This window comes from Dendropsophus ebraccatus, chromosome 9 (assembly GCF_027789765.1).
Source record: "Dendropsophus ebraccatus isolate aDenEbr1 chromosome 9, aDenEbr1.pat, whole genome shotgun sequence".
In the NCBI taxonomy this organism is placed as follows: Eukaryota; Metazoa; Chordata; class Amphibia; order Anura; family Hylidae; genus Dendropsophus; species Dendropsophus ebraccatus.
In genome coordinates this window covers 82,563,832-82,583,823 of record NC_091462.1, presented here as the reverse complement: position 1 = coordinate 82,583,823, position 19,992 = coordinate 82,563,832, and the positions used below count along the sequence as shown (strand labels likewise).

Sequence of the window (19,992 nt, the reverse complement as noted above, 5' to 3'; positions counted from 1 at the left end):
AAGTCTAAAAGAACTTTTAGGCAAGTTGTTTTGCATGTACATCACATTATTTTTGCCCGTTATATAACTTGAATATGACATTTGTCCACAGTTTTCCCCTCTGCAGGCTTTATCTCTAACGTTCATAATCTCTAGTTGCCCCTGAGCTAGATTTATGTACCTGCACACTGTACACAAAAGGAAGGAATCTTGCTCCCTTCTACTGCCAGAGCACACCATTAGAAGCAGCAGCAGGATGAAGGACATTACATAGCAGTACTGAGCAGTCTAAGTTGTCAATTCAGCATATATAATGCTTACTAGAGCCTTCAGCCATGCATAGACTTCTAATCAACAAAGTTCAGGATCAGTGTCTGAAGTATAATGTGTCCTTTATTTCCAAGCCCATAAAGTCAATGATTCTAATACCCCATACGTCCTGATCCTGATTGCATGTTGTTGGAGCACACCATTAGAGCGCTGGATCATGAGCGGCAACTGTGTACTGGCGGTGAGCTGATTTCTTTTCTATTTATACATAGATGTCTACTAGCAATATGAAACCTGATAATTAATTGAACTTATCTTCTTTAGGCTAGGTTCACACTATGTAACTGTGCGGCTGTATTTGCGGCTGTAATTGTGCGGCGGTATTTTTGGTGGTTCATGTGTATGCTTGGAAGTATAGGATATGCAGCTGCACAGTGCACACTATGTATGAATCTACGGCCCTATCGTAAACGGACCCGTAAAAAATGAACAAGACCATTGTTTGCGGCTGGAAATGCGGCCGTGGATTGACATGCGGTCCGTACGGAGTACTTCAAAAATAGCCGCCAATGATGCCGAATGCCGATGCCTCTAATAGTTAATATATTAAATTAATAAAACACATTTTCTTTGTAATTAAGTCCCTTTCGTTGTTCAATAATTTAATTCTAACGAATCCATCATTGTGCAATTAAATATACTGTTAAAATAAATATATATATAAAAATAAATGTATATTTATATATATATTTATTTTTTGACAGTATATTTAATTGCACAATAATGGATTCGTTAGAATTAAATTATTGAACAACGAAACGAAAATGTGTTTTATTAATTAAATATTAATTAGTACAGGAAGCTCCAGTAAGCCGTTAATTCATATTGCCGGCAATAGAGCTTTCTGTACTAATCATCACTTTACTTTAATTAAAACATCAAATGTTTCTTCTAATTATGTTATCACAATAGCATTATTAGAAGAAACATTTAGAATTATATGTGCGCTCAGCTGATTGGCTGATCGGCTCAGCGCACATATAAAGAGCTGGTCCGCAGTACAGTCACTTCATTGTGCTGCGGACTAGCGAAGAGACAACATCGGGGTGAGTATAGAGCTCTCCCCACCCCCTCCCCAGCACTGCACCCCTCCTAGCAAGGAAGGGGGGTCACTTAACCCCTTCCTTGCTGGGATGGGTGCAGTCTGACATCAGTCTGGCCCCCAAGGGGTTAAGGGGGATGCAAGACATCCTCCCTTAACTCCTTGGGGGCCAGACTGTAAGCAGCGATCTGTAAAGATGCTGCATACTGTAAGGAGCACAACACCGCTCACAATGATGGGTGTTGTGCTCCTGTTTGTGTGTTTTTTGTGTGTTTCTCCCTTTTTGTTTTTCAGATATCGGTATCCTGGGGATTACGTCGGATTCCGTGGACTACGTCGATGACCAGCGGTTGTTTGTTGTTGTTTTTTTTAATAAAATGGTCAATGAGGGGTGTGGGGGTGTTTTTATTTGAATAAAAAAAATTTTTAACTTGTGTCTTGTCTTTATTTCTTTACTTTATAGACTTAGTAGTGGAAGCCGTCTAATAGACGGAATCCATTACTAAGTTGGGGCCTAGTGTTAGCCGGTATAAAATGGCTAACACTAACCCCCCATTATTACCCCAGTACCCAATGCCACCAGGGGTACTGGGAAGAGCCAGGTGCCAGTGGTCCCAGAGCGTCGAAATTGGCGCTCCTGGACCGGGCGGCAGCAGGCTGGTAAGATTTAGGCTGGGGAGGGCCTAAAACAATGGCTCTTCCCACCCTGGTGTTACCAGGCTGCTGTCGTTTGGTTTTTAACCCGGCTGGTTATAAAAATAGGGGGGACCCTATGCGGGTTTTTTTAATTATTTATTTATTTTAAAACCAAACGCATAGGGTCCCCCCTATTTTTATAACCAGCCGGGTTAAAAACCAAACGACAGCAGCCTGGTAACACCAGGGTGGGAAGAGCCATTGTTTTAGGCCCTCCCCAGCCTAAATCTTACCAGCCTGCTGCCGCCCGGTCCAGGAGCGCCAATTTTGACGCTCCGAGACCACTGGCACCCGGCTCTTCCCAGTACCCCTGGTGGCATTGGGTACTGGGGTAATAATGGGGGGTTAGTGTTAGCCATTTTATACCGGCTAACACTAGGCCCCAACTTAGTAATGGATTCCGTCTATTAGTCGGCTTCCACTACTAAGTCTATAAAGTAAAGAAATACAGACAAGACAGAAGTTAAAAAATTTTTTTATTCAAATAAAAACACCCCCACACCCCTCATTGACCATTTTATTAAAAAAACAACAACAAACAACCACTGGTCATCGATGTAGTCCACGGAATCCGACGTAATCCACAGGATACTGATATCTGAAAAACAAAAAGGGAGAAACACACAAACAGGAGCACAACACCCATCATTGTGAGCGGTGTTGTGCTCCTTACAGTATGCAGCATCTTTACAGATCGCTGTTTACAGTCTGGCCCCCAAGGGGTTAAGGGAGGATGTATTGCATCCCCCTTAACCCTTTGGGGGCCAGACTGATGTCAGACTGCACCCATCCCAGCAAGGAAGGGGTTAAGTGACCCACCTTCCTTGCTGGGAGGGGTGCAGTGCAGGGGAGGGGGTGGGGAGAGCTCTATACTCACCCTGATGTTGTCTCTTCGCTGGTCCGCAGCACAATGAAGTTACTGTACTGCGGACCGGCTCTTTATATGTGCGCTCAGCCGATCAGCCAATCAGCTGAGCGCACATATAATTCTAAATGTTTCTTCTAATAATGCTATTGTGATAACATAATTAGAAGAAACATTTGATGTTTTAATTAAAGTAAAGTGATGATTAGTACAGAATGCTCTATTGCCGGCAATATTAATTAACGGCTTATGGAGCTTCCTGTACTAATTAATATTTAAATAATAAAACACATTTTCGTTGAAATAAAATCAGTTTCGTTGTTCAATAATTTAATTTAAACGAATCCATCATTGTGCAATTAAATATACTGTCAAAAAATAAATATATATATAAATATACATTTATTTATATACATATTTATTTTAACAGTATATTTAATTGCAAAATGATGGAATCGTTTAAATTTAATTATTGAACAACGAAAGGGACTTTATTACAACGAAAATGTGTTTTATTAATTCAATATATTAACCATGAGAGACATCGGCATGGGCATACTGCAGAGGATCGCAAACCCCGGTAATAGCAATTCATGTAAACTGTGTTCCCTGCTTTCCCAGATGCATTACAGAGGTGTTTGCATCACTTTCTTAAGATTTTATTTGTTATTTTTAGTTGAACCAGATTTCCAAGTAAATGACCGTATGTTTTCAGCCGCATGTCTATTTTTTCCCACGGCCGTAGTTTCATCCGCACATTTACAGCCGCATAAAAAATACAGCCGCACACATACATAGTGTGAACATAGCCTAAAGATGGACAGGACTAAGGAGCAGGAAAGGAACTTGATAAGTGGGGAAAAATGCTTTTTTCTCTAGTAAGAGAATTTAAAACGTTTCTTACATTGCTTGTACTAATGATTTACACAAACTTTGTTAAAAAGTTAGTAACTATTTTAGTTACCTGAAACCTCCTCAAAAGAAAAGCAAGTAGAATATGGCATACAATTATACATATTAACGACTAATAAAACAGTATGCATTATGCTTTAAAAATGACAAAGTGTTAGATTGGATATTGACTCTGTTAGTATAGGAAAGGAAAACTCAAAAGTCTGATAAGACCTTGACAATTGTTTTGAACCCAATCCTAAATTACACTTTACCTTCATTTCATCCATCCATCCATCCATCCATCCAAGTAACAGTATGTAGCATGAACTTGAAGCTCAAGATTCATGTTGAGTCTTTGTCGCTGGTCATATAGTCGCTCAAGGAGATATTGCCAGGTGTACAATGTTGTCTTTTCTGGCATTGATTCTCTTTATGTCATGATAATTCTCATTCTCCAGCTCCTTGGCTACATTGACTATTGCCTAAATACGCCCTTCGTAAGCAAAGATGTCTGTCTCAACAGCTTCATGCTTTTTATTAGATGCTTCCACCGAAGGCAAATCACAACCGAAATTATCCTAGGGTAAAGAAGATTTCAATGACAAAGTGTATGGTGGTTCAAACAACATTGGGGCATCTTGCAATAATGCCAAGAAACTAAAAATAGAATGCTAAGAAACTTTCAGATTTCACAATTGTAATAACCATCAAAGGAGATTGTTCAGTTTTTAATATCAGTATATACGTAATGATGAGGGGGTCCCATAGTTATGATGCTGGTTACCACCAGTACAACACCACTCTACAATAAGGTCTAGTCACATGGATTAGATTACTATAGTTTAAAGCGGCACTATCAGCAGGTTCGGGCCAGTGAACCTGCTGATATGCGCCTGACGCTCAGGATCCCCGCGTCTTCTTTATTCCTCTGCAGTCCAGTAGTGGTGATTTCTGCTAATTATTGATATGGTAATTAGCATGCTCAGAGCATTTGGGAAGTCCCCCATGCTCCTTGAGCACCCGCTGGTCCAGTCTAGCCTGCCCCTCCCGGCCAGCCCACTTTGCATATTCATATATGCACAGCTAGACCGGTTGTGCTCCCAACTCTTCTCTGATAACAGATGATAGAGAAGAGAAAGATCAGGCAAAAGAATGTCATCATGTCCTTTCTTTTGGTGCAGATAAGCCACCAAAAGAGATATCTAGCAGTGGCTTAAAGCCCTATTACATGGGCCGATCAGCAGGAGCAAACGAGCCCCTACCTGTCAGATCAGCACTCACTCCTTGTTCCCGCTCGCTGCCAGTGCTATTACACAAGCCGTTGGCGAGGGAGCCCATCGAGATAGCGGCGGTCTGCTGCTGCCGCTCCTATTACACGGAGCGACGGCCAGCAGACCATCGTTATCACTATCGTAGCCGTGCATGTCAGCTGATCATCTCCTTTTAACAGTAGGTATTACACCAATCGATTATCGGTTGTAACAGCCAATAATCACTTGGTGTAATAGGGCCTTTACTCTCTTCTCTTTTATGAGAACACATACATGCTAGAGGGCTAGGCCTTCTCAAGTCAACGCAATGCCTGTATTTAAAGGTGTTATCCAGTGCTACAAAAACATGGCCACTTTCCTTCAGAGACAACACGACTTTTGTCTCCAGATCAGGTGCGGTTTGCAATTAAGCTACATTCACTTCAATGGAACTGAGCAGCAAGCTGGAGACAAGAGTGGGGCTGTCTCTGGAAGAAAGTGGACATGTTTTTGTAGCGCTGGATAACCCCTTTAAGGGATTAAAGCCATTAGACCCCCACCAATCATTAGAGCCAGAAGAAGACCCTCATGTCGGGGGGTGAAACACTCCTCCTGACTCACCTAGGCCCTGGGCGGTCAAAACTTCTGAAGAATCTGTGTGACTGTCAGAAGTTTTTGTTTGTTTCTTAAAGTGACAGCAACACATTACCATCTACAGATGTTGGTGCACACTAGCATACATAAATGTGTAGATCCATACATGTAGTGGTAGTGTGGGTCTAAGTGGGAAATAAAGCTGATAAAGAAGGAGGGTGATATGACTAATGTGACATTGTCATTGTAATGAATACAATAAATAAAACACAATGGGGGAGATTTATCAAACATGGTGTAAAGTGAAACTGTCTCAGTTGCCCCTAGCAACCAATCAGATTTCACCTTTCGTTCCTCACAGACTCTTCAGAAAATGAAAGGAGAAATCTGATTGGTTGCTAGGGGCAACTGAGCCAGTTTCACTTTACACCATGTTTGATAAATCTCCCCTTTGTTTTCTAATTTTATGCTTCACAATGACAGAACCTAAAGACACCATAATACGCCAAGTGGTACATCTGGTGTCAGTGGGGTCATCTTATGAAGGATCCGGCATTGAGTCATTGAGTACAGATATGTTCTATTCACGCGGAATCCTGCCTGTGTCAGTGTGTCATTGCCCATCTATAGGAGAGCGTGCGCTCCACTCAAAGAAGTGACATGTCCCATGATTAACCCCCATGATGCCCCTGGTACTGGAGTTAAACACTCCCCATGATGCCCCTGGTTCTGGAGTTAAATCCCCCTATGATGCCCCTGGTACTGGAGTTAAACCCATCTATGATGCCCCTGGTACTGGAGTTAAACCCCCCCATGATGCCCCTGGTACTGGAGTTAACCCCCCATGATGCCCCTAGTACTGAAGTTAACCCCCCATGATGCCCTTGGTACTGGGGTTAACCCCCCATGATGCCCCTGGTACTGGAGTTAACCCCCCATGATGCCCCTGCCATTGGAGTTAACCCCCTATGATGCCCCTGGTACTGGAGTTAACCCCCCATGATGCCCCTGGTACTGGAGTTAAACCCCCATAATGCCCCTGGTAATGGAGTTAAACCCCCTCATGATGCCCCTGGTACTGAAGTTAACCCCCCCCATGATGCCCCTGGTACTGGAGTTAACCCCCCCATGGTGCCCCTGGTATTGGAGTTAACCCCCTATGATGCCCCTGGTACTGAAGGTAATCTTCCCATGATGCCCCTGGTACTGGAGTTAACCCCCCCCCATGATACCCCTGGTATTGGAGTTAAAGCCCTATAATGCCCCTGGTACTGGGGTTAACCTCCCATAATGCCCCTGATATTGGAGTTAACCCCCATGATGCCCCTGGCATTGCAGGCATCCCCCCTCCTGGGTGCCCTTTGTATTATAGTTAACCCCCAACACCTACAGTTACCCCAGCTGTCAGTGATAGCCAGGCTACTGCCGCAACTGGCGAGACCCGAGCCCAGCTCAGATTGTTGCAGTTAGCCCTATAGATGCTGCAATCCCTCAGTTTACCATCGCTTCCATCAAACAGCCCCGGTGATAGTTATGACCACCGGAGGGGTAGTAAACACACTGGGGGGGGATTTACGAAGCACACCTCCCAAGTGTCCCTCTTTTAGAGGGACAGTCCCTACTTTTGAGCCAAGTCCCTCTGTTCCTCTTTGCCCCTTACATGTCTCTCTTTTTGACTTAAGAATTAGATTGCCAATAACAAACTTTTTATGTTGCTCTAGAAAGTGTCTGGTTTAGAGATGAGCAAACCGGGTTCGGGTTCGAGTCGATCCGAACCCGAACGTTCGGCATTTGATTAGCGGTGGCTGCTGAACTTGGATAAAGCTCTAAGGTTGTCTGGAAAACATGGATACAGCCAATGACTATACCCATGTTTTTTCACATAGCCTTAGGGCTTTATCTAAGTTCAGCAGCCACCGCTAATCAAATGCCGAAAGTTCGGGTTCGGATCGACTCGAGCATGCTCGAGGTTCGCTCATCTCTAGTCTGGTTTCTTCCTGTATATCAGACCCAAACGTGCACATTATTCTATCTTGTGGTGCACATTGGATCCTAACAATTGTTTTATTCAGATAAATCATGTGACATGGCTCCTGTCACACATCATTTCACACATGTAGTTAATATGGCCCCATACACACATCTGTAGGTGTTACAGATCCGTTTTGGGGAAATGATCCGTGACACAAAAAATTATTAAAGAGGTTGTACCAACCGGTACATCCTCTTTAACCTGAATCCAAGGATTGATCGGCGCCGGCTTGGGGAAGTCGGTGCCGCGGTCCGTTTTTTGGACCGCCGCCCGGTTTCTGTGCACGGCGCCGTTCGATCCAGCGGTACCGGCCGGTGCTGAAGCACTGGAGGTCGGCTGGCCCGCCCCCAGTGGGAGGGAATTCCCTCCTCTGTATGACGCGGCTCCATTCATTCTAAGCAAGCCGCGTCATACAGGGGAGGGAATTCCCTCCCTATGGGGGCAGCCCCGCCGACCTCCAGTGCTTCAGCACCGGCCGGTACCGCTGGATCGAACGGTGCCGTGCGCGGAAACTGGCTTCCCTGTGACGGCGCCGATCGATCCGTGGGTTCAAGTTAAAAAGGATGTACCTGGTGGTACATCCTCTTTAAGCCATTGTGCGTCTTTGTCACCTGCAGTTGCGGGTCCGTAATTACAGACAGGGTAACTGAAGTGTGAATGGGACCTAAGGATGAAGTCACAAGTACAGGATCTGCTGCAGATTGATCTAATGCATTTAGTTACATTGATATCTGCAGCAGATCCTGTACGTGTGACTTCATCCTTAGGTCCCATTCACACTTCAGTTACCCTGTCTGTAATTACGGTCCCGCAACTGCAGAACCTGTATGTGTGAATGTATCCTTGAATGAAAAAGTATAGAAAATTTTAAAATTTTAAAATTTTCTTAGAGTGAACCACAAGTGTCCCTCTTTGGCCGTCCAAAAAGTTGGGAGGTATGTGTGAAGACCGGCGTACTTTCCAGCAGATGTGGATTTGGATTATGATTTACACCTATGTGCAGGCGTAAATCATGATAGATGAGAAGCGGGAGGAGGCCACGCCTCCTCCACGCCTTGACGCAACCCCCCCCCTCGCCCGAGCCCCCCTTGCCTGCCCATCAGGGGATACAGCAGGGGTACGCCAGGGAGAAGGGGTAAATCTGAGCCTTCTTTCTCTGGTGTACGCCTCAGGCGGGACCTTCATAAATGTCCCCCACTGTGTTTAGTAGTCATAGTAATAAAGGTAACAAAGAAAACGTTTGGGAAATCTAGGGTTTTTTGGACCATGGTGGTGTTTTTTTTTTTGTAATACAAATGTAAAGTCGCCCTCCAAACATTAGTCCCAGAAGGATAACACTTTGAAAGAAATAACCCTACTACTCAAACACAGTCTTCCAAAAACAATGTTTGACGACAGCCTGAGGGTATGTTAACATGCTCATATTTTCTGTCCCCAATTGCGGACAGATTATGGACCCATCGTTTTCTATGGCCCTATGTACACACCTGAAGGTGTTACGGATCCATGCTGGCACGTATGTGCTGTCTCTAACTGCGAGTCTGCATCTGCGGACATGTAAATGAGGCTTTAGGTTTTTATCAAAGACAAATTTAGCATGGGGCTAAAAACCCCCCCCACAAAAACGCTTAATAAAACTGTCAGCTATTTTTTTAATGCTTTTTGGCAGTTTTCTTGCATTTTTTTTATTTTTGTGAATATTAGTATAGGCATTTTTCAGAAAAGGTATCTGTATTCTTTTTTATTACAGTTCTTGTGATTCTGCGATTCCAGGATTTCTATTGAAGAATCAGGGGGAGAAAGCCAGAAAAAACACCAATTTGCACAGGGACATGCTTAGACCTTTTGAAAAACTGCCAAAGAGCAGCAAAAAAAAAAAAAAAGAAAAAAAAAAATAAGAAAGAAAAGGAAAAAAAAAACTGTCAAAATGCTCAACACAAAAACATCATGTGGGTGTGGTCAATAAGGAAATGCTTTTTATTTTCATTTAATGTCATTTTTTCTTGGGTTAGTGACATTTTTCTAAATGCAGCATTGTGTATCTTTGCCATTTGTTTAACTGGTGGGTGGCGTTATTCCCCCCATAGACCTCTATAGGTTTTCTTCTATCTTTCTATACCTTCAGCAGGTGTGGTTGGTAAATCTACATTAACTGAATTTAGACATGTCTGGGATAAACATATATCTATCCTAAGATAATAAAAAAGGAAACACTAAGAGGCAGTTCACACTGAGTAAATTTGGCAGAATTCCATGGCAGAGCTCTTCACTGCGGAATCCCGTCTGCCTCAGTGTCAAATAGCTTGTCTATGGGAGGGCTTGACATGAGGCACACGAGGCATTGCATTAACACACTGAGGCAGACAGGATTCCGAGCAGAGTCCGTGGCGGGGATTCCACTTGGAATTCTGCCACTTTTGCTCAGTGTGAACATACCCTAATGGCGGCCATCCACATAATTTCAACAGTTTGTGAACATAGCCTTTCTGTGTTTTCAATGCACTCCTGGTTTTGGTTGCAAAATACTGACCAAAATACTGAGCTAGCATATCTGCATCATGGAGTAAAAAAAAATGCAGTTTTTAGTGGTGTTTTTCAGCTCAGTATCTGAAAGAAGCCAAATTAGGATTTCCCAAGTCATTTCTGCAATATGATTGCACTGTGTGAATAGACCCATATAGATTTCCCCAGTTCTGTGAGGTTGTAAGCAGGCTATAAAGATTCCTTATCCAATCAGGGATTGATTCCCTATTGGTGGGATCATGGCTTCAATCACTATAAACACATTCACATGGAGAAACAATTCCAGGCAATGCTAGTGATAACATTTCTTAAATAAGGTGATTTCCTTTGCTCCCATGGGTATAGTATATGTTGCTGGTTGGATCTTTGAGCCCCTGACCAGCAGGTTATCACTTCTTAATGATTCATTAAACGTGTAACACATTAATCTCCAGGAACAGATCTCAGTATCTGCGGCTCCTTTCCTTGCAGGAGACATGGGGCTTTGTCACTGCAGCGCGACCAAACACGGCGGCCCTGAAGATGGAGGAAACTGCTTTCGGGTGAGACTATCCAAGCGTGTGTGTTTGTTTTTTTTTTTTTTAGGCCTTGTTCACAAAGTGCAGTTTGTTGCCCATCTCAAGGCAATAAAAAGCTTCCCCACTGAATAGAGAGCTGTAGGCCTTCTTGATGGGGCCATAGGATATGGCCCATATATTATCCACAATTGCAGGTCTGCAACTGTGGGTATTTGTTCCATTTTAATTTATGGGCTAATGCACATGACTGGATTATTTGCAAATAAAAATAGGACCTGCACAGTTTGGGATTGCAGCAGGCCCACAGATCTGTGGTTTTGCTGACTGCAGACCCGACACTGCCATGTGATGGAGGTCTGAGCATAGTCACATGCTGGGGATTTTTATCTCCTTATTTGGAAAACTGTAGCAAATCCTCAGCATGTAAACACTCCCTTAGGACTCATTCACATGTCCGTAATTCATGGACCTTTTTGTAGATTATAGTGATCTGTCTGTGACGCCACACGCTTTCAGAATGCCTCCTGAAAATGGTCAAAACCTTTCCCACATCTCATGCAAATACTGCACTGTGTGAACAAAGCTGTTGGCGCTATGCAAAGGTGTAAAACCATTTACCACCTTGGCATTTTACTGTAAAGTTCATTTACTCTAGTCTAGGTTATCTAATTTAGTTTATTTTATGATATAATCATGCAAAGATTTTAGATACAATAAATATATATACACACACACAGTGGTGGTTGGGGTTTATCAACGTTTCCATCAGAAAACTATTTAAAAAAAAATTGCAAACGTTTGGTTAACACTGTAAAATTTTACATTTTATTTTTATTGGAGAGATTTTCAGTTGCTGAACTGTCAGGGTGTTACAGGGTGTAAATCTACCCTTGGATTCCTGCTATGTTTTTGAAATCTAAATGGCCTGAAAACTTTTTTTTTCTCTCCATGGACTATGCAAAGTGGCTCTTTTCTGAGAGATTACACAGAGAGATTTATCTGACAGATCTTTGAAGGCAAAGCCAGGAACAGACTATAAACAGGGAACAGGTCATAAAGGAAAGACTGAAATTTCTCCTCTTTACAAATCCATTCCTGGTTTTGGATTCCAAAATCTGTCAGATGAATCTCTGTGTGTAAACGCACCATTATAGGTAGATTGGAACATATTTTGGGACATACACATCCTGTAAAAATGTCTTCTGTGCAAACTACCATCTTTACACTGCATTTTTTTTCAGTCTGTTTTTTTTACACACTAAAAAACATGCGTTTTGATCTTTTTTTTTTTTTTTCTTTTTTTTTATAATGTAAGTCAATCGAAAAAATGATCCACATAAATATATCCATTTTTTGCAAAACATGGATGGAAAAGAAAGAGAGCAAACCCAGAGTGTCAACCCAGCATTTGGCTATAGTTTTGCTGCACCGAAAAAAGTTTTTAAAAATGGGCAAAAATTGCTAATAAAAAGTTGAAATTTTTCAATCCCCCCTCCCCCCCCCGGGAAATATGTTCTGGTTTTGATCTTTAGGCCATGTTCATATGCTGTAAGACAACATCCGTTCTGTGACATGGCCATGTCACAGACCACCCGCTGTCTGTGAAGTTCACGCCAGCCGGTACTGCAGTACCAGCCAGATGAACATCACTTCTTTTGAATTGAAATGCGGGCACATTCGGGTGTGCAAGAGTTCCAATTAACCATAACAGACCATGTAAAGTACGTCGGGAGCTGTAGTTTACATTGTCTGTACAGTCAATTTTGTGCGGGCAGGATTCCATAAGAAACAATATGAATTTGCCCTTGGAATAAATAGCAGCCGGCAGGGGCGGATTAAGGCTGGGTTCACACTACGTATATTTCAGTCAGTATTGTGGTCCTCATATTGCAACCAAAACCAGGAGTGGATTAAAAACACAGAAAGGCTCTGTTCACACAATGTTGAAATTGAGTGGATGGTCGCCATTTAATGGCAAATATTTGCTGTTATTTTAAAACAACGGCTGTTATATTGAAATAATGGCAGTTATTTACCGTTATATGGCGGCCATCCACTCAATTTCAACATTGTGTGGACAGAGCCTTTCTGTGTTTTTAATCCACTCCTGGTTTTGGTTGCAATATGAGGACCACAATACTGACTGAAATATACATAGTGTGAACCCAGCCTAACTGATTAACTTTGCCATGGGCCCGGGCTGTTCACCAAGCTTGCCCCCCCAACCCAACCCACTGTACCTATGGCGACACTAGCTTTAGTCTTTTTCTTCCATAATGCAGCCTGCAAAGGACCTGTGGTGACATCATTATCACATAAAGTCCTTCAGTACGTTCTCTAATGTTACTGCATTGTCCCCTGGCTGCAGTTTTGCCCTGATTTGAGTAAAATTGCGGTAAAAATCAGAGATTTCTCTTGAAATCATGGCAAAACTGTAGCATGGAGATAATACACCACTGAAAGTATAAGTCTGTTTGGGGGGCCATGGGCCCGAAACGGACCTTTATAATCCGCTACTGGCAGCCGGTGTTGCAATCCGCCTTAGTATGGATGCAATAAAAAGCCTGTTGCACTCCTCTAAAATGGCTAACAATGCAAAACTACCTTTACAATTTAGTCATATAGTGCATAGTAAATACATTATATCCTAATCCATACCAGCCAATCATGTGATGTCAGTTTATGCAATAGACTCTGGGGGGGTCTGAAAACTCATGCTGTAAAGAAATTATGCTGTGCTGTTTATTTTTAAGGTTATCAATGTGAATGACAATGGCAAAAATGTCTGTCCTGGAATCATGGAGCTTACAGAGACGTCGCTCATTTTTCATGTCAAGAGAGGAGGGTTTGTGAAGTGGCCATACATCAGCCTGGTAAAATATGGCTACGACTCTGATCTGTTTTCATTTGTGTGTGGCAGGAGATGTCAGACTGGAGAAGGTAAGATAATTGGTGTGTTCGCACACCTTAAGGCCCTATTCCACGGAACGATTATAGTTCATAAACTCGCTCCAACGACCGCTCGTTAACGATCACTAAACATTTTTTTTTTTTTTTTAGCGAACGATAACACATAACACACGTGGGAACGTGAATGATATAAGTAGTGTAACGATTATTTTGCGGTCGTTACATGGTCGTTTAAAACATTCGCCGGGGTGATCATGACCATACGACACCTATCTTTTTTACGAACGACTGAAAGATGTCTAATTTTACGAATCGATTAGCGAATTAGCTTTCAAAGACCAACAATTTTTTTTCAACATGCTGGAAAACTGTTTTGAACGACAATATAACGATTTCGCCTTTGTCGTTCGATCATTTACACAACGCTTCCTTAAAGCGATTATAGTTAACGAGCGGTCGTTGGTGCGAGTTTATGAACGATAATCGTTCTGTGGAATAGGGCCTTTACCTAGGCCGTGTTCACACAGGAGGTTTCCTGTATTTACAGTATGTCAGTAAAGGGCCGCAGTTTTCTAAAGTTGTGAAGCAGAGCAAAAAGTTTAGTGCTGGCATTAAAGGGGTTGTCCGGCGATAAAAAATTATTCACAGAATAACACACATTACAAAGTTATACAACTTTTGTAATGTATGTTATGTCTGTGAATGGCCCCCTTCCCCGTGTCCCACCACCCCCACCCGTGTACCCGGAAGTGTGGTGCGCTATACTCACCTGTCACGTGCCGACCACGGTCTCCGATCCTCAGCAGTGACGTCTTCTTCGGGCGGGCGGCGGATCTTCCCGAGTGCCGGCCGCCCTCTGCAGCGTCATCCGAAGCTCAGCCGCGATTGGCTGAGCATAACTGTGCTCAGCCAATCGCAGCTGAGCAGCTAATGACGTGGCCGCGATTGGCCATTCACAGACATAACATACATTACAAAGTTGTATAACTTTGTAATGTGTGTTATTCTGTGAATAATTTTTTATCGCCGGACAACCCCTTTAAGTGACAAGTCCACAGCGGACAGTCTTGTGACCCTGTTACGTCACCTCTAGTTAATGAAGCTTTTCATTCCGTTAACAATAATTACACATGAATTACTAGCATTTAAGGGCATGAAAAGCCAGAGGTCGGCATTTTATCTGGAATCCCAACTATAACTGAATACAACTAAGTGAAGACTGTTCTTTCTTTAAAGGAGAAGTCTGTCAAAAAATGTTTTATCAAAGTATTGTATTGCCCCATCAAAAGTTATACAAGTCACCAATATACACTTATGGGACATGCTTATAAAGTGCTTTTTTCCCTGCACTTACTACTGCATTAAAGCTTCACTTCCTGGATAAAATGGTGATGCCACAGCCCGCACAGCTCTGGGAGTCGGTCGTGACATCACCATTTTATCCAGGAAGTGAGGCCTTGATGCAGTAGTAAGTGCAGGGAAAAAAGCACTTTATAAGCATTATAAGCAACTTTTTTTTCTAACAAAAAATGATTGCAAAAAAACCCCTGCCCAGGCAATAAACCAATCGCAGCGCGTCCAGCTGATTTTACCAGGGGGAGTTCTTTCCACCCAAAGAATTACTTTGTGCCCAGGCAAAGAAAACTGAGCAACTAGAGTGGTAACCACTTGTATATAGAAGATTGTTGGCAAAAAATTTTTGGAAATATCTTAGCATAGATATGTTTATCCCAGTGAGGTTTACATCAAGTACTATATATTTATAGGACACTGATTGTAGGGAAAAAAATTTAACTTTTATTATATTGCTAATAAAAATAACTAACTACTACCCTCAATTTTATGTTAGATACTGCAGCCATCACCATAATACCATATAATAAAGTTCATAAATCGTAAATCATAGATGCATAGTTCATATTGCACTTGGTTTCTTGGTTGTAATCGTGTTTTTTTTGGTTATTGCACGTTGTTTTTATTGCACTATTATCACAAGTCTATTTGCTTTTTTATCCGCATATAGTGTGATGTGCAAACATAGCAAAAGTCCCAACATTTCATTCCTTGTGCTCTAATTTGATGTTGTGAGAGTTCGGGTAATGTGATAAATTTTATGTATACAAAAAAATGAAGGATTTTTTTACTTCCATTTTTGTTTCACTTTCTCTCCTTGGAAGTCCTTCACACTACTTTCTTTAGGCTCAATGTGTTTCTTACACCACTAATCTTCAGGAGCCATAGGGTTAATCTCACATCACAGTATAGGACTGATTCCGATCCTTGCGTACGGCACTGGTGATGGCCGCACACTGACGGGCATCACTTGGCTTCCTTTTTATATGATGCATAAGCCCACCCTAACTTTTGATTGACTGTTCTCCCAGCCACTTACTCGCTGGGAACAATTCAGCCCAGGGTATCGCTCATGTGATCCATTGTTTCACGTGATTAGTCCATGTCCCTGGAACGCAACTTTATATAATGTAACATAATTTCTTTTTCTTTTCTTTTCTTTCACCATTAACTTTTTCCTTCTGCCCTAAGGGATATTTGGGTTTAGATGTAAACGTGCAGAAGAGCTGTTTAACCTATTACAAAGATGCATGCAGAATAATCGAATAAGTGTCATCTCTGATACAGATGCTGACAAACCAGCAGGTTAGTAGCTGGGAGCTAAATAATTAAAGGGGTTGGAGGTAAAAGTTTTTTTTTTATTTATTTATTTTTTTTTTTCCCCTTTCAATTTGGCTGTGGCTGGCTTAGGGGGGAAAAGAGAAATGATTAGAGATGAGCGAACCTTGAGCATGCTCGAGTCCATCCGAACCCGAACTTTCGGCATTTGTTTAGCAGTGGCTGCTGAAGTTAGATAAAGCCCTAAGGCTATGTGGAAATCATGGATATAGTCATTGGCTGTATCCATGTTTTCCAGACAACCTTAGAGATTTATCCAAATTCAGCAGCCATAGCTAATCAAATGCCGAAAGTTGGGGTTCGGATGGACTCAAACCTGAACCCGCTTCGCTCATATCTAGAAATGATTAAAGTTGCCCAATCCCCCAGTGCTGAAATCTTCCATGCCAGTGACTGTCTGAGCAGTTGTTTTTAGCAAGTCAAGTAGCACTGGGCCTGTTGACCATCATGACTGCAGTGGTGGGGGATCGGGCATAGAGTTTAACTTGGCTGTGTAAATCGTTCTTCTTGTAGGTTTAGGCTACAGAATTTAATACTGTATATTTTTTTTAGCAGGTGGTGTACGACGGGTACCATATCGGTATGAAGCCTATCCCTCTTTCCCAGCAGCCTCCTCTGTCTTATCATCTTCTCACAGACCTGAGCCTATTGGCAGTGATTCTATCCCTGACCCATCCTCTACAAGATCTTCAGAGGTGAGAATGTGTTTGCTTTCTATTCCTTGCCACATCTTATTTTCTTCATAGACTTCTGTTAGATTTTTTTTTTGTTTTTGATAAGTCTGTTGTGTTTTGTTTTTTATTATAATCTCCCCCTAGAGCTGCACATCTACTGATTATAAGGAGGTGAAAGGACCACCCAGACTCCATTTACCTCTGGAACATAAGGTTTCAGATGGTGGCATGAGCCAAATGTCTATGCAGAGTTATCTTGATGCTGAGGAGCGTCGTGGAAATAGACTTGACCACGTCTGCATGCTGAGGAACATGATAGAAAGCGAAGAGATGGAAACCTTTGGTAGTATTCACTCCGGAGATGTAAATGGTGTCATTTGGGACACTGGTTATGACAGCGATGACCGCCGAGAAACTTGTATGAGAAGAATGGGATATGAAAATGTTTCGGCCATTCCGGGAGGATGTGCTCGATCACGAAGCATGTTGGTTTCAGTCAGTAGCTCAGACTCTCAAAGCACTAGCATTATCCCGACACGTATGATAACAGGCTGTGTTACAAGCCAGCCTTCTTCTCCATCTGTCTTTGAGGAACAGTATAGCTTAGTGCAAAATATATCCACCGTGAATGAAAGTGGCTATCCAGTACATGCACCCAGACAATTGCCTTCAGCAAGAAACTCCATGACACGGCAAGACTGTGTGCCTATCTATTTTAATTTTGATCTCGGGCAAATCTCTCAGGAGTCCAAAACTCTCAACTACATCCAGGTAGAGCTGGAAAGTGGCTGCGATTCTGACAACCCGGAAACCCCTCAAAGTCCTGATGGTTCTGTGCAATGGAGCACATGCCAGCAATCTGAGTTTTACACAGAACTGGACTTGGAAAAAACCACAGCTTTGTCTCTTATACATAGAAACTGGCCCAAAGAAGACGGCACTAGAAAAACTAGACATAATAGCAGACACTTCCCAATTTGACTTTCTGGTGCACGTTTTGACCATCTAGTCTTTAAAGTAGAGTTTTTTTCTTTTCGTGAGTGTTTTTTTTTTTTTTTTTTTTTTTTTTACATTTGTGTAGTTATTGGTTACCATTAATGTGGTTTTAACTTATTTCTTAGTCTTTAAGTATAGGAACCTATAAACAAACCGCAAACAGACTAGCATCTGAAGTGACCATGGCCTATTTTTCATTCTCCTTATGGCTTAGGGTCTTATTAGCTGGCCTGATCATAAACTATAAACAAGCGCAGATCTGCTAGATCGGTGCTCGTTTAGTGAACAATTGCTGCATCAGGCAGCAAGGGCTGCACGAGCATTGTTGGTAATGTTCGTGCAGCTTTTGGCTTTAGTGTAAAGTAATAGTCTTACGTACCACATCCTCCGGTGTCCTCGGAGGCCTTCCCTGGTGCCTGCAGCTCCCCCCCCCCCCTCCGAGTATCCTTAAGTCCCTTTGATCAGCATTTGAACTTGAACAAATATTTCATTTCTACTTTGTCTTTGTTCCACTCCTGGTTTTGGCCTACATATAGTGATGCAAAATACTAACCCAAATACTGGTGTGTGTGTGTGTGTGAGAACTTGGCTGAAGAGTGACATGACGCAGTCCATAGGGGTCTGCCTTGTGATCATCATCATAATTCCCACCAGGCCAGGCTGCCTTTAGACCTTGTTTGCCATAGTTGTGTTGCTGAAATCCTGCAATTCATGTGTGAACAAATGCAAGTGTTTAGTCTTCGTTTGCACCGTTTCAAAGTTAATATGATCACCCTCAAATTCCTACCTCTGACATACTGTACAATGGATTTACATCTGATACTTGCTGCAGGTAATGTTGGGTGTAAGGGGTGTGATGCTGTAGACAGCCTTACTGCATGTAAATACAATTATTATTTTTTTTTCCCTTTTTCTACTACAACAGGTTCCCCAGCTATCAGTAGTGATTACTTCAGCACTCCATATGCTAAGTAGGGCCTCTGTGTCTCAATGTTCTCAATGACCTCAGGTTCACGCCACAATGAAAGCAATAATTACTGTCCTTAGTGATATTTATAGACTGTAAAACCTGTGGTCCCCAGTGAGAACTGAGCAGTGGTCACCACCCAGTTGACAGTCTAAGGTTCTAATTAGTATATTGGGAACCATAAATAAAAAAAAAAATTGCTTTAGCTCCATGTGGGGGATGATTGCTAATGTGTTTTTTTTTTTCCCTTTTCCCCCAGTTCTAGGTAATGTTTAAGTTGTGATTTTTGTTCTCTTACCATCAAAGGCAATGGAGTAAAATGACGTGTGTAGTTTAGAGATGTAATGTGTGAATAGCATCTGTAAGAACATAGTAAAAAAAAAAACACTGCTCCTTAGCTTTATCTGTTTGAGACAAAAATTGGACAATTTTATGTATTTTCTTTTTTTGTCTTCGACAAATGGCGGCAAATCCTATTCCGTTTTAACATTTAAAAACTGAGGTGTGATTGGTTGCTATTTAAAGAGACTCCGTACCCACAATCTGACCCCCCCCCCCAAGATCTGTCCTGGGGTCCGTTCGGCAGGGGATGCAGTTATTGTCATAAAAACAACTTTTAATCCGGCAGCGCTGTGTCTAACGGCTGGGGCTTACATATGCATTAGGCTGGCAGCACCTCTCCGTCCTTCCTCCCCACCCTCCTCATCATTAGGAATGCTCCAGGCAGATTGCTTTCTGTTCCCCACCTGTGTGCATAATGAACATGGGCTTGATCGTTAAGACACCTGTGCAAAGCTCAAACAGCAGTAAATGTTCCTGGATCATTCCTAATGATGAGGAGGGTGGGGAGGAAGGACGGAGAGGGTGTGCAAGCCTAATGCATATACACATGTAAGCCCTGGCCGTTAGACACAGCGCTGTAGGATTAAAAGTTGTTTTAAGGACAATAACTGCATCCCCTGCCGAACAGACCCCAGGACAGATCTTGGATTAAAAGCAGCTATCCGAAGGTACGAGTGGTTTGGGGGGGT

The 19,992-nt window shown here is 42.4% G+C and overlaps 1 protein-coding gene across 1 annotated transcript; it reads left to right on the top strand.

Annotated features, from left to right (window-relative positions):
• The first annotated feature begins 456 nt into the window (after positions 1-456).
• On the top strand, positions 457-18,022 carry LOC138801173 (fibroblast growth factor receptor substrate 2-like). The gene is made up of 6 exons (XM_069983718.1): positions 457-490; positions 10,640-10,747; positions 13,477-13,663; positions 16,178-16,291; positions 16,877-17,019; positions 17,143-18,022. The coding sequence occupies exons 1-6, from the start codon at positions 467-469 to the stop codon at positions 17,977-17,979; spliced, it is 1,413 nt and encodes a 470-aa protein (XP_069839819.1). The 5' UTR covers positions 457-466; the 3' UTR covers positions 17,980-18,022.
• The last annotated feature ends 1,970 nt before the right edge of the window (positions 18,023-19,992 follow it).